We start from the raw sequence: 16288 nt of genomic DNA, 5'->3' as shown, positions 1-16288 counted from the left end.
GTGCCGACTATCCAGCCACTTTCGGCAAAAGGCGCCGACTATCCATCCGGCTTCTTACTTTGTACGTATATTTTAATAAAATATTTATTTTCATGTAGGTAGGTATACACAGAGGGGGAATTACATTACATAAAAAGCTGTTCATTCTTGTAGTATTTACTGTTTTTCGTTACCCACACGAGAAATTATATTTTGGCATTAATTATAAATTGGTTTTTATAGGGAGCTACTTGGCTTTATGGGAATCATTGTCTAATAGTTGAAAAAATCCATACATGAGACTTTGTTTTTGATATCATCATGTCAGCTGAATGTTAACAAAGCGTCACGGAAATCTCCGAAGCTGTGAACGGCTTGGCCGACTAGTCGGCTTCTTTACAACCGACTAATCGGCTAGTCGGCCAAAGTCGGCACATCACTACAAAAAATTGGCAAACTAAAATATACCGAATGGTGATGAAATGGGGCAGAAAGACGGATGGTATGACACGAATTTCGTGGTAGACACCCTGTCCCGGTAGTCATTCCTGAACATGGCTACTAAAAATATGATGGGTAATTCAATGGTGCGTGTGAAGTTCCCAATCCGCACTGGGCCCGCGTGGGAACTATAGCCCAAGCCCTCTTGTTCTGAGAGGAGGCCTGTGCCCAGCAGTGGGACGTATATAGGCTGGGATGATGAAACACAAGGATGACTTGCTATATGAGTAGACTATTATTTGCAAAGCCTATCCACATGCATACATATTTATAAATCCACTATTACATTGTACATCAACTTCTAATTTTGGGGCCCTCATGCAGCTTTGCCGCACTGGACCCCAAATAAGCTTAAGCTGCCACTGGGATGTGGTGTTCTTATTAAATTTTAAGCTAATTTCTACTTTTGGTATGAGAATACTGCTGTGCATCCAGCAAAGACAACCACCAATAAAGTTACTTTATTTACAGTATTATTCTGCTGATTGTGTATTGTTCATTTTTCCTCATACACTTTTGATAATAAGTCTGTTCTAGCTCATTTTTTTTTAAGAACAGTATTTAGTGCACTGACCTGTCCGTATAGAATTCAGTTATCAGAAGTTAGCTATCATCCCCTTTTGCTCTGGAAAGTAAATAGCCCTTCCCAATATGACCAACAGACAAGAATAAAATGCATGTGATGTCAGCAAACTACAGGTTAATTAAAGCAATAATAATAATCACAAAACTTTATAGCAAACTGTTTATTTAACACAATTAATGCTCGTCTTATAATTATTTACATAACTTATAATTTTTTCTAAGAAAGTGTATCACTGATTTCTCCTGATTTACGGGACAGAAAAACACACACTTTGATTGACCAACTACCAAATTTTGTCGTCTTTTAATGCGAAAGTAACCTTGTCTCTGTGTTACCCATTTACATATTATATTTTTGGTGCTGAATGAATCTGCGATTAAATTATTTTTTCTTCATCAACTTCAATAGCATTTTAGTGTCGTTGATTTGCGTTTTCTGTCGTTTCTTCTGCTTTTCTACCGGTTTTTGCTTTGGCTGAATCGGTTTTTTACTCTCTTTTGCGACCAATGATTTCGCAAACCTCAGTTGCTTTTTATTCTCTCCAGTTTTAAGATCTATGAGATCTTTGTTAGTCGTAGCAAGTTCTTTTATTATAGAAGCCTTTTTATTAGTTAATGCCTGGGTTGCAGCTACCTGATGCTTCTTTTTCGTGACCTTTCCCGCGACTTTAGGTTCATTTTTCTCCGCTTTGGAAAGCTTGTTTAACATTTTTAACTTGTTCTTGCCGAATTTCACCATACTGGCTGCGATAAAACAAATTACTTGATATTTAAAACGCAATACAATAATAATAATTTACGGTTTTTTATATTAACACACGTGAAAATACGGCTTTGTTTACCAATTCTGACATTGACTTGATTGACTTGACTTGACAGATGAAGAAATGACATTTGCGGGGTGGTCACGTAAGACATTAAAAGTTGCCAGAGTAAAAATGCGATTACGCAAATCCTACTAATATTTTTAATTTTGTTTTTTTATTTGTTTTGTTTGTAACCTTTCACCTCTAAACCGCTGAACTGATTTAGATGAAATTTGGTATACAGATAGTTTGAGTTCCGGGGAAGGAAAAAGGATAGTTTTTATTATATTAAATTGCCTAGTTTCCACGGGATAGGGATGATAAGTTAGTATAGTTATAAAATTCTACTGTCGTACCGTCTCTTTCTCAAGCGATACTTAGAAGAAACCCGAAAGAGAAGAAAACAGCGCGCACCTTAATAATCATTTGGCATCATCTACACAAACAGATTTAAGGTTATTATAGACGGTTAAAACTAAAATTAATAATCGAAAAATCAATATTTGGAATAATTGATTAAAATAAAAACGTCACTTTTCTTTAACAATTTATTATTGTCATACTGCGTTCATCCTGCGAGGAGTACATCAGATGCAACACAAACGGCGACACACATAAACATAACATTACACTTAGTATAGTATTTGAATTTATTCATACTTACATTGTTTGAGATGAGTAAATGAAAAATATAGTGTTGAAATAACAAGTGAATGTAACTTATGCTTGTACTCTGGTACCTACATGAAAAATATTTTAAATTATATTATAAAAAAGGGCCACAGAAAGATATCCTGCTGGGGGCCTTTATTTGACAAAACCGTCCTACATATTATACTGTAAATACATAAATCTTAATACATTAAAATATTGGGTTTTGTGGAAATTAGTACAAACAAATCATACAAAATTAAAATTAGTAATTGAACCTTTGGTTCCAAATAGTAATAGTATCCTACACATTTAGTTATTGATGTAATTAATACAATCTCACAGTAAAATCTAATTCAAAATGAGCAAAGAAATTAATTTAAAATATTTAACCTTAAGCGTAAAAAGTATTAGGTACTATTATAAAATAAAAACTAATTATTTACCTTCAATTCAAAATTGAGGCAAAGCGTTTTGGAATGTTCAGTATGTTTTTTCTTTATATACAAAATTACAAACGAAATAAACAATCAAAAATTATAAAAAGTATAAAAAAACCATACATGTACCTAGTTATGAGTACTTATACTAATTTAATTACACAAATTATTTAAGCGCTCGAACAAAATGAGTCTTTGGGAATGCTTAAAAAAAAAGGCACAGCCATAAAATATTAAAATCATATTTCAATAAAATAAAAAATATACCAACATTCTTATTGTTTTGCTGCCGATCATAGAACCAACAATTTTTATATTTGGACAAACATTACATTCGCCGTTATATAATTAACTGCTACAAACTACAAACCTATACTTGCAGACATTTTTTTAAAATCCAGAGGTGTTTTACTATTTGTTACTATTACCTACGAAGTTTCTATTTGATATGGTTTAGGTTTTTTTTTTAAATCTAGTTCCTCATTCATCTAATACTCGATTTCTTGTTCGTCTGTTTCTCCGTCCCACGTTCGTCTGTTTTAACTTTGTAAATCCTCGTGTATAGCGAAAATCAATTCTAAGAATAACTTCCGAATGTACGGTCGGTTCCCTGACTGTATCCACTTTTTCATATTATGTAGTTGCTAAGAAATGTGGATAGGTACTATGTTTAGGCACCAACTGTACTAGGTGGAGTACAAATTTTTCAATGAAATGAAAACTTTAAATTTATATAAGTAATTCCGAAAATCCCAAAACAGAATTCTCGGCTTGGTCTGTAGAATTATGTATGACAAAAAAACGTCAGGATTGACGAGGCTATGGTATTGTACCCTCACTCAGTGGCAGCCCGCACGGGGCCTCGCGCAACAACCCAAACAAATTTAAAAAAAAAGGTTTTTTTTAACTATATTTTCGCATCACATACTTTCACGAAGGACAAAGAGCCTCGCAAAGACCTGCCGCCCGGAGCCTCTCAATGGTTAGGCCGCCGCTGTGTCCCCTAACCTGTTTATGTCAATAAGTTAAAAAAATATACGTTGGGTATTATAAGAACTTCGTAAAGACGCGAAGCGCCTCAGCCACGCGGAACAGGAGCTCCGCTGACCGGAACTCCGTCGACCCTGAGTCATAGAATTAAAATTGACGAACCAGGAACGAATAACAGTGTTCAGAATAGTCTGATATGCCTCAAACAAGCCTCTAAATATAAGCCTTCCATCTCAATTTCCCTAATATTACTGTGTTTTCTTAAATTGCCTGCAAGTACCTACCTACACCAACATTTGTCATACAATAGAGATACATATAAAAGCTACTAGTTATAATACATAATATATTGTCATTTTCGAGGTCATAATCATAAATAATAAAGCGTGGTATGGTATGAGATTTTTACTCATAATTTTTCGCATGCTTCAAAAGCTACTCCATGTGTTTCCACCCATAGATTTAAATGGATATTATAGGTTACGTGGAACATATAAAATTTCTATTAGATGGCCCTATGGTCCCAATGGGCAAACCTCAAATATTCCATTGACAATAGTTAGAAATCAGCGATGACCAAAATAAATGTACGGATATTTATTAATTGTCATAAAAATTTAATTTTATATATGCAACTTCTGACTTTAAATTCATTTAAAGTGAAATTTATCCCTAAACACGTTAGTTACGTTTTGACAACAGTCATCAAGACTTACATTTACATAAAATGCTATTATAAAACACCTCTGCTATGTAACAGTTACAAATAGCATACCGTCCGACAGTAAACAGTAAAAATTGCACGAGGGCACTACATTTTGTAACATTTCGTCGTACAATGTTTAAAAAGGGCAACAATTTTTACAATTTGTCCTTGTTTTACCCTTACTGTCGGGCTGTAAGTGTTTATATAATTTAATAAACATTATAAAAGCACATATATGACCGTTTTCCCTATCATAGAAACATTGAACATTGCTAAAATGCTGGCAACACTGAGTATGTTTTTTACACTGGCAACACTATATTACCAGAGATAAGACAACGGAAACGGCTGTATTTTTTTTTTTTTGGAAGCCTAACGCTATTCATGATTTTGTTGTTTTCTTTATTCCTTTCTTTAATTAGAAAATTTACATACGAGGTCAATTCCAACTCCATAATTAATGCATCGGGAATGGTCGGATATGTGAGCGAGTTCCATGGATTCCGATGAGCCGTTCACTGCAAAAATTAACAAAATCACTTGATACTTGACGGTAAAGTCACCTGCATAACCTGCATTAATATCTGCCACAGAGGAGCGTGCAAAAATATCTGACACGTCCTACCGACCCTAGAAATAGAGTCGTATCAGATATTTTTGTAGGCTTTGTTGTATCAGTTGCGTCAGTTGATGATTAGTAGCATAGACTCGGGCCAGCGAAAGCTGTCTACGCATTTTTAACGAAACTTTAATCTAGTATCATTTTTAAGACTGTCAAAATTGTCATTTTGTCATTCTAACCCGACTTAGATAATTTTGATATTTCTGCTTTAAGAAATAAATTAATAATTTTTTTGTTTAATTCAACCTCCTACCATCCTCAAAATGGAAAATGTTATAAGATTATGTAAGAACTAAAATGTTAGAAGAAATATTCATTGCCAATCTGGTCAAAATGGTCCAAAAATGGATGCGTCTGGACTGTACGTAAATGGGCACTGACAGAGACACAGGTCATACAATTTACCAAGGGACTACTAAAGTGCATCATCAACTTTCACACATTACTATAATGAATGTTGATGCAGCTTGAAGTCTCGAGTATAATTTAATATCATGAAAATTTAAATAAATATATAAGTATCAATATCGTTTAATCAGTGTACATACAGCAAGTATTGTCAGCCTCATTTTTTTTTAATTTGCCGCGGTTTGTCTGGGACAGCTTTCGTTGGCCAGAGTCTAGCACTACTTCATAGTGACTATCTTGGGAAAGTGATGGTTTCCATTTTCCTTCCCCATCGCGGTGCAAGAGCCCGGAATCCGTCATTTGCAATAAAGTGCTTCTGCCTACTCAGACATTAGGTTCCGTAGTTGTTATATACGACACCCACGGCAAAGGCATGGGTCCGTCCAATTCCAAAACCGAGCACAGAACCCACACCTGTAGCTTCACGTGTCAAGGGTGGCTACCAACTAGATGACCGGGGTTCGGATTCTCCAGTAGTCTAATTGGTTGGACACCTCTGGCGCGTAAAGCCATAAGAAGTGTGGGTTCGAATCCTGCCCGGTGATTCGAATGTCTTTTTTATAAAACGTAGTTTATTTTACAGTTATTTTTGCTTTTTTCTTAATGCTCACCTTCATCTTAGGCCGGACTGCCATCGTTAGTTTTTGAATTAGATGCGTTGCGGCAGCTGAAAAAGAAAATGAGAATTAAGATAATCAAGAAGATAGAAGTTCTCAGCGCGGTAGATATAAAGTACAGACATTAACCTACATCCTACATATAACAGATGTAGGTAAAAGGTTCTCAGCACAGTAGGTCCCGAGCTAGCTCCTTGACCCCCGGGGTCACTCCCTGGTGCCCCTCGCCCCCACTCACTGGTCAGCGCGCCCAGTCCCCTGACGCGCGTGCGCGGCGCCAGCAGCAGCAGGTACACGGGCACGGCCGTCAGTATCATGAGGCGGCCCCTTGACCCCCGGGGTCACTCCCTGGTGCCCCTCGCCCCCACTCACTGGTCAGCGCGCCCAGTCCCCTGACGCGCGTGCGCGGCGCCAGCAGCAGCAGGTACACGGGCACGGCCGTCAGTATCATGAGGCGGCCCCTTGACCCCCGGGGTCACTCCCTGGTGCCCCTCGCCCCCACTCACTGGTCAGCGCGCCCAGTCCCCTGACGCGCGTGCGCGGCGCCAGCAGCAGCAGGTACACGGGCACGGCCGTCAGTATCATGAGGCGGCCCCTTGACCCCCGGGGTCACTCCCTGGTGCCCCTCGCCCCCACTCACTGGTCAGCGCGCCCAGTCCCCTGACGCGCGTGCGCGGCGCCAGCAGCAGCAGGTACACGGGCACGGCCGTCAGTATCATGAGGCGGCCCCTTGACCCCCGGGGTCACTCCCTGGTGCCCCTCGCCCCCACTCACTGGTCAGCGCGCCCAGTCCCCTGACGCGCGTGCGCGGCGCCAGCAGCAGCAGGTACACGGGCACGGCCGTCAGTATCATGAGGCGGCCCCTTGACCCCCGGGGTCACTCCCTGGTGCCCCTCGCCCCCACTCACTGGTCAGCGCGCCCAGTCCCCTGACGCGCGTGCGCGGCTCCAGCAGCAGCAGGTACACGGGCACGGCCGTCAGTATCATGAGGCAGCCCACGCCGGTCTCCGCGGGGGACGCCACCGCCGGCACCGCCACCACCAGCACCGTGCAGATTATGTAGATCACTGCAACCGAAACAACTCACATTTTCATCATCGTCAACATATCAAAATTTATTCTTCTTCAAGATTCGAAAAAGTACATCCAAAATAGTATTCATTGCTCTATCTTACCGGGGAAGAACAAGTTGACTTTGATGGGCCTTTCCAAATCGGGCTTGGTCCACCTTAGCACAGGCAGGCACAGCACGGCTGCACCGATACTCAGCTGGAAACCCATAAAAAATAACTCAGAAAATGTCGTACGAGTAAGCTAGCGGATCTACAATTTTGGCCGAATCAGATAGGATAGACCATGAATCACTAACATCTCTTTCGTCATCTAGGTCATCGTCTATGTTAAATTGCAATTCATTATCTGCCGGAAGACCTGTACCTTCTGATCCTCAACCGCTTAACCAGCGACCACGGCCAAACTGTGTCAAAGGTGTAGCATAAGGTATGCTAGGCCACGCACAATAACGCGAATGCTCGCTTTATCTTGATGTATGTACTCAAATATTCCCAAATATTTCGGTACTTCGAGCGAGGCCGCAAACACATGAAGCGCCATCATCATTAAACGAGCGCACATCAAAGCGTTCCAAGCTATACTACATTGCTCTGCATTCCAGTGAGGTTATTCGATATGAAGTTTGGTTGCAATGAATCGGTGATGTGTGTGGGTGTGTGTGTGGTAGTATTATAGTGGAGGGGAGGACCAGGACCAGGAGCAGGAGCAGGACTGACCCAAGTGGCGAAGCCGACGTAGTTGATGAGCGCGTAGATATCGGAGACGGTGAGGTAGAGCAGCGAGAGCAGCGCCACGGCGAGCACGGCCGGCGCGGGCGTCGCGCGCGCGCTCACCATCGTCAGCATCTCCGGCATCTGGCCCTGCGCCGCGCCCGCGTAGAACAGCCTGCGCAAAACCAAACTAACAGTATTCAGGGTATGACTCTCGAGGAACAAATCTTCAGGGTATGATTTTCGAGGAGCAAAACCATCAGGGTATGATTCACGAAGAACAAAACCTTCAGGGTATGGTTCTCGAGAAACAAAACTTTGAAGGTATGATTCCTGAAGAACCAAAACAACACCACTTGTTATTATTATTATTTTCATTGTTACTAACCTCTATGGATTCTGTCCGAAATAAATGGCTTATTATTATTATGATTCTCGAGACACAAAACCTTCAGAGTATGGTTCTCGAGGAACAAAACTTTGAAGGTCTTGAAGAACCAAAACCTTCAGGGTATGATTCTCGAGGCACAAAACCTTCAGGGTATGGTTCTAGAGAAACAAAGCCTTCTAGGTATGATTCTCCAGGAAAAAAACCTTCAGGGTATGATTCTCGAAGCACAAAACCTTCAGGGTATGATTCTCGAAGCACAAAACCTTCAGGGTATGATTCTCGAGAGACAAACCTTCATGGTATGATTCTGGAGGAACAAAACCTTCAAGGTATGATCCTAGAGGAGTATAACCTTTCTTTGGCGAATTTTACATTACAGGTAAAAGGTCACAAAATAAACAGGTGTTTTAGCGTTTAGCGAGCAATTTAGCTAACGTTCTAGCAAGAATTTGAGCGAAACGACGGTTGATTTGCTTCGAGCTTTTTGCCGTGCATGCTCCGTATGACATCGTGAACAATGAGAATTTGCTAGAGCGTTCCCTAAAATGATCGTGTAAATGCTCAGCAATGTTGAGCTTTATGTCGGCTCTGTTCAGTCTGTTCGTTAAACGTTCGTTTCGACAAATTTAAAAACGGCGAATGCTCAAGTTTATGACCACCTTTTGAGTTAATAATAATACTTAGAAATTCTGCATTACATTCACATGATATAAATAACTCAGAAGTGTTTTTTTTTTAATTACGCGTTATGGCTTAGGAGGGCAGTATATTTATTTTAAGCTTACCGCGAAGAAGTAAGCAGCACTCCATTAACAGCGCCGAAGGTGGAAGCGGCCACGAACAGCGGGATGCATAGCGCGAACCACCCGAAGAGGCGCTCCGCAAACGTCACCGCCACCGCTGCGCTACCCAACACCTGGAAAAAACAATACCTTTGAAATAAAGACCCATGATGTTCACCCTTTGGGAAAGATTTAGAGGAAAGAGAAGGGTTGGGGGAGGGAGATAGCTAATCTCAGTCGGTCAAGGAAGAAACCAATGGGAATCAACTGCTCCTCTCCCTGCTTTCCAGCAACCAGCAACCTCCAGCCCTCAGCTACTAGTACCATTATTTGTGCTGATACTCTTAAAGATAGTGTTACTCGATTGACCTGGGCCATTTTTTCTGCAACCAGTATTCTACCAGGTTAATTTTGATTGATAGCAGAAAAGTCGGCTACTATTAGGTCACTCCTGTGTTGTGCTAATGTTCCATGTAACGGCAATGTCCGTGGGTGACAGTCTCGCCTCAATGGATGACAGAATTACCTCTGTGAGTGACAGTCTTACCCCAGTGGGCGACAGTCTTACGTCAGCGGGTGACAGTTTTACTACAGTGGCCGACAGTCTTACCTCAGTGGGCGACAGTTCTATCTCAGTGGATGATAGAACTAACTTAATGGGCGCCAGCCTTACCTCAGTTAACGACAGTATTACCTCAATGAGCGACAGTCAGACAGATGATGATAGTTCTATCTCAATGGGCGACAGTCTTACCTCAGTAGGCGACAGCGTGGTGAAGAACGCGATGTTGGTTAATGTGTAGACAACAGTAACGAGCGTGCAGGAGATGGCGATGGCTCGCGGCAGGTTGCGCACCGGGTCCTTTAGCTCCTCGATTATGAAGTTAAGGTAGTTCCTGCGACAAAATACGAATTTGTATAAGATAAAACCACCCAATTGGGTAGGTTCCTGAGAAAAAAATATATATTTAGTCCGTCAGTTATACTATCATATAAAATATGGGACACTGCGAATAAATAATTTATTTATTCGTAGATTGGACTGGACAGATATTTTTTTCTGTCAATCAAACAAAATTACAATGATAAAGTGTTCAAAGTTTGAGATCGAGGGCCCGTGAAGTCACGCGGAACTTTAACGGGCTATATCATTCTTTGTTTAATTGACAAAAGAGAAAATAAAATACGTGTCCGATATTTTTTTAACAAACTGACGGACTAGGTAATTAAATAATTTTAGAAATCGAGCCCATTCTAAAGGTCACAGCATTAGAGCCACTCGGCACCCGACCAGCACCGCCTCGACTTTCGGCGTCCATTCGTTGTCGACAGGTGGCCACGGGTGGACGCCGCGTTGACAACGAGTGGACCTCGCGTGGTCCACGAATTTCCTAGTAGTCACCGGCGGCGAGCAGCTGGCTGTCACCGACCACTGGTCTACTCGTCGTCCGCGCGTGGCAACCTCGCGAGTGAGGCGATCCGGTGACGCTGCGGAGTTGATGTAGTGAGCGCATACCCATACAGATCCATATATGAAGAATATTAACCGCTCGAGGCGAGGCGGTGCTGGTCGGGAGCCGGGTGGCTTTAGTGAGCTGTGACCTTAACAAAAAGAAATCTAAATCAGCTGGGCTGCTACGAATCTCGAAGTTCGTATCGTACCGTCCCTATCGCTCTCGTATTAAATAGTATAAGTGTCAAAGAGACCGCACGACACGAACTTCGAGTTTCGTATAAGCCCACCAGAAATGAATGATTTTTATTTCGAAGAGAGAGGAAGTACACGTAGTGGGCAATCAAATAAATCGAGAGTGTGGATGGCTAGCACTCCTTCAGCCTCCACTCGCCAAGACTCGTGCCGAGAGCCTCTAGGAGGCACCTCGTGAGTGAATGGGGCAGTAAATTATGTTGAATACATACCAGCCATTGTACGCGAAGAGTCCGGAGTAGAAGGACAGTGCTATAGACGTCACGTCGTTGGTCGTGCCTTCGAACGTGAAGTGTTCCGTCTTGCCTGGACAACAACGAATATTATTATTAGTACCTGGGCGACCGAACTTTGCTCGGCGTAGTTTAAAATATATCATGGGACAATTGACACCAATTGACTTATTCCCAAACTAAGCAAAGCTTTTACTGTCGATACTAGGCAATGGATAAACATAATTATATCTGCCGGCATTATGCCACTAAGTCGAACAAAACAAAACAAGGCACGGCGCCGTACCATACTTTTCTAGATACATACTCGTATTAAACATACAAACTATACACTATATATACGAGCCAGCAGGAGTGGACCTATAGTCATCTACCTCACCTACGCACTATATGTTGGGCTTCAATCACTCCTGCTGGCTCGTGTTGAGGCACCGACCGACATCAGACTGGTAGAAAAATATTTTCATGGTTTTTTGTATTCGGTTAATTTTGTTATAAAATATTTTTTTCACGCTTATTAGTGTTAATAATCTAAGATACAATAGTTTAATATCAACTGGCCGTCACCTTTTACGAAAGCTTGCTTTTTCCGATGCAGATACGTTCATTATTGAGGAGTAATGGTGCTTCACCACCCGTTTTACCATATGCATTACGAGGAGCATAAATTGCTTAGTAACTGTGTTAAAGTAATTAAAATCCAACCCGTGAAATACTTGTTATTGAGTAGTAACTCCGATGCTCAACTGTGGACTTCATCATCAGTCCCACTTCACCAAATGATGATTTTCAAGAGCAAATTCACGAGTTACTATACTACCTACTAAATATATTCAATTTACTATAGGTGTTCCTACAACATTTAAAGAGTTCCCTCGATTTTCTTAAGATCCAATCATCAGATCCTGATTTGGTACTTACTTATGGGACCTAATTGAAGACATTTCCTAGACGAACGCAAAAAAAAAATTCAGTTCGGTTCATAAATGACGGAGTTCTGAGGTAACAAACATAAAAAAAAAACCTCTTGCTGTCCGGTTCAGTTTTTTCTTAAGCCTTGTTTATGGCGAAGAGACGTATTTAATAACAGGAAGAGATCCTTTTAAGGGAAGAGTTCGCCTTTGTTGTTTTCTTTCCCTTATGTTAACTGTTAATTTCCGATTGTAAAATGGCCAGTGGCAAAATGGATTTCACGGAATTCAACCATATAACTTCTGCACACACCAAAATGTATCCAGTAAAACACAGACAAACTAAGCAATAACCTAACCTAACAAACTTAGAAACTAGAAAAGCCTACGACCTTGTCATCCCAAAATTCAATATCAGAAAAACAGCTGAACCGATTTTAATTAAACATAGCTAAAAACACCGCAAACTCTCTTGCACGTAAAATAACAACATTTAAATTGATCCATTGGTTTAAGAGCTACGATGATGGTTAAAAAAACATTAAAGATTTGTAACAATAGTAGATTGACGAACGATAGACGAACCATTTTACCCAAGACGTTCATGTAGCCACCCGAGCCGGTATGGCGAGGGTGGATAGACACGTCGAGGGGAAAACGGGTTTAATGCTAGAGTTTAACACTCTGCTTTTCACTTAGATTGCGAGGAAATGAAATAGCTAGATTGGATCAACAGTGGAAGCAGTTCTCTTTCTATGTACCTTTTATTTTTCATGCATTATTATATATATTTTTTAATTTTATTGATTTGGTTGATTCTTACTTTCATATAAGTTAAAAATTTTGTAGAAACTATTTTGTTTGTGGCTGTTGACACCTGATTACCTTGGTCTTAGACGAAGATTTTACTTTATGCACTAGAGCATAAAAAGTCATTTTATGTCGCCTAGATCCAGCATAAACACGAACTTTGCAGGTGCAGGCAGGTGGTAGGACTTTGTGCAAGGTCCGCCCGGATTTCTACCACCATCTTGCTCGCTAATCCTGCCGTGAAGCAGCAGTGCTTGCACTGTTGTGTTTCGGCGTGGAGAGTAAGACAGCCGGTGAAATTACTGGCACGGTGAATATACGGAATCTTCCCAGTTTAGGTATATTTTATACCTTAGGCTGCTATTTACTCTTAAACTACTAATAATTATCAAGCAAACTTAACCGTTATAGTTTTCCTTGAAAGTTTGATATACTTACTACCATCCTGAATTTTTTCAAATTTTTCCACCCACTAGTTTAAATTTTAGAGAGGGAGGGACGCTCGATTTTAATGAAAATTTGCACTTTAAAGTTGAATATTTCGCTAACAAATCGCTAAATCGAAAAATCGCAAAAATAGCAAACCCCTAATGGGTTTAAAAGACCTATCCAACGATACCCCACACTATAGGGTTGGATGAGAAAAAAAAGATCACCCCACTTTACGTCTATGGGAGGTACCCTAAAAAATATTTATTTATATTTTTTATTGTACCATTTTGTCGGCATAGCTTACATATATATCCGTGCAAAATTACAGCTTTCTAGCATTGATAGTCCCTGAGCAAAGCCGCGGACGGACGGACAGACAGACAGACAAGACAGACAGACATGGCGAAACTATAAGGGTTCCGTTTTTGCCATTTTGGCTCCGGAACCCTATAAAGAATTTTACGAGCATGAGAAGTGAGTGAAAAATAACTTGAAAGTCAAACCCATCTGCGTCGGACCATCGGCGTCGGAAGGCGTCGGCGGAGTCTTATTAGATGATCGCCGGGATCCGGCCCCCAACTGCTATTTCTTCCAATTCAATTACTATGCTTACTTACACTGCATGTGATGGTTACTACAAGCGTTTACCCGTTAATTCAACTGAATTGTCGCTCATAAATAATATGAGGCTTGTCACTATTTCATCATCATCATCATCCCAGCCTATATACGTCCCACTGCTGGGCACAGGCCTCCTCTCAGAACGCAAATTGAATTGCTTCGCAGGTTTGTGCAGGTTTCCTCGCGACGTTTTCCTTCACCGCAAAGCTCGTGGTAAATTTCAAATCTAATTCCGCACATGAATTTCGAAAAACTCAGAAGTGCGAGCCGGGGTTTGAACCCACGACCCTCTGTTTGAGAGGCGATAGGTCAAACCACTAGGCCACCACGGCTTTTTACTCACTTTTTGTTACTATTTGCGTTTGCCTTTTTAGGATTTCGTAGAGGATTCGCGCTGTCATCGTTCATCCACCTTACCTCTCATATTTCGTTTTCTAGATTTTTTACCGCACAAACGGCAAAACCTACTAGACACTGGCAAAATAGTGCCATATTTAAAAACAAAAACAACAACAAATAGGATTCCGTATCTCAGTTGGCAAAAACGGAACCTTATAGAATCACTTTGCTGTCCGTCCGTCCTTTTTTTAAACCCCGACACAAAAAGAGGGTGTTCTAAGTTCGACGCCAAGATCTGCTGTCTGTAACTCAAACGGATGGACAGATTTCGACGCGATTTTTACGTGAAAGCGAGTTTTCCTGAGGTGGTTGGATTGACATTGGATTCTATTATGAACACGGCAGTATTGTATCAGGATACCGAAATCGGCGCAGGCGCAAGTGCTCGTGTGGCAGACATAGTTCTGGTTGCAATGCAGGTCATTCTCAATGGTTCTTGAACGCATGATAGAGGATTTAATATATGGATGTAGATAAAGTAATGTATGCAACTTTAGGTAATTAGGCCTTAAACACTTGGCTACGCCTCGTTTCATATAACCACACTCGTGTTCCTAACAGTTGCATAAACTACTACCTATTTAATACGAGAGTCAGAGGGACGGTACGAGTCGAACTTCGATTTTAGAATTTCGTAGTGGCCCCCAGTAGGTACTTAGTGGTTAAAAACAGTTGGTCATATTTTGATTAGTCATCGACCGACTGTACCATAACTCGCACGATGTGTCTCTCTACAACTGAAAAGGCCTTATTAGTAAAAACCGATAATCGCAGTCTACTCTCGTGCCAAGCTAAGTAAACCAATTTGCGGCAAATTGCTTGCTTTGTGTCGGGAACAAAAAGGCTCCTTGGGACGCCATCTTTCATCCAATTTGGATGGCTTGATGTCGGCTAGTCGATCGGAAAATGAGAATAAATCGATTTTCTAATGATTTGTCAAGAATGAAGCGGATTCATGAACATCGAAATACCTGCAGCTAGTTACATCATAAATTACAATATATAAGAGGGGGAAAACGAGCATGCGGGTCATCTGATGGGAAGCAATCACCACCGCCCATGGACACGTCAACACGAGGGGTGCCACAGGCGCGTTGCCGGCCCTTTGAGACGCTGATATGCTCGTTTTTATAGATCCGCTCCGGAAACACTGTCCCAGGAAGCTGGTTACACAATTTAGTCGTGCGTGGAAAAAGTTTCGTGGACAATTGTGTCATTTTGCGAATAATGTCAGGTTAGGTTAGACTAACCTAAGGTTAGGTTAGGTTAGGTTAGAAGTGTAGAAATTTGGCATGGTGGTGCTTTTAAAGCATTACCAATAAGAAACAGTCCGAAAATCTTAATTTTCAATGATCATTACTGACAGACTTACACTGACAAAAATTAAGCAGTTATTAGCAAGCATATTTCGTAACGGCCTTATTTATGGGATCTGCGCAGACATTGAGTAAATTTTATCTTACAAAAGAGAGCAATTAAGCAATTATAATTTGAAGACGCGTGAATCTTTAAGATCTTTTTCTAAGGAAACAGATATCCTAACCCTGCGTCGCTTATGTTTTTGAAAATACATGTATGTTAGGAAGAACATATGTGATTTCCACTAACGTCGATAAGCCAAAGGCTACTAGAACACAGGGAAGCTTAAAGTTCCATCTTACAGACTGGCCTAAAACAAAAAGTCTTTTCTGGGAAATTGCACGTTATAATAAAATTCCAAAAAAATATTAAAATGAAACGGATACAAAATTCAGATCTATTGTCAAGAAGACATTAATATCAAAGGCGTATTATAAAGTTATGATTATATCATGGACAGGATATTTGGAAATAATCCGATCGCGCTTAGCGACCTTCAAATAAAGGAAACTACTGTGTAAAATAAAGTTGTGTTAAATACTTGTGATGTATA

At 40.8% G+C, this 16288-nt stretch overlaps 1 protein-coding gene across 1 annotated transcript in view; it reads right to left on the bottom strand.

Annotated features, from left to right (window-relative positions):
* Nucleotides 1–2401: 2401 nt before the first annotated feature.
* The window catches only part of LOC141442432 (Y+L amino acid transporter 2), a gene marked incomplete in the record, with an annotated part of 29496 nt that continues 15609 nt past the window's right edge, over nt 2402–16288 (bottom strand). The window contains 8 exon segments of the mRNA XM_074107414.1: nt 2402–5176; nt 6300–6355; nt 6544–7372; nt 7481–7574; nt 8096–8264; nt 9266–9396; nt 10017–10158; nt 11183–11276. Of these exon segments, the coding sequence (XP_073963515.1) occupies nt 7155–7372; nt 7481–7574; nt 8096–8264; nt 9266–9396; nt 10017–10158; nt 11183–11276 (848 nt within the window).

Source organism: Choristoneura fumiferana, chromosome 25, assembly GCF_025370935.1.
Source record: "Choristoneura fumiferana chromosome 25, NRCan_CFum_1, whole genome shotgun sequence".
In the NCBI taxonomy this organism is placed as follows: Eukaryota; Metazoa; Arthropoda; class Insecta; order Lepidoptera; family Tortricidae; genus Choristoneura; species Choristoneura fumiferana.
The sequence above is the reverse complement of the archived record's forward strand: the minus strand, read 5'-3'. Positions and strand labels throughout refer to the sequence as shown.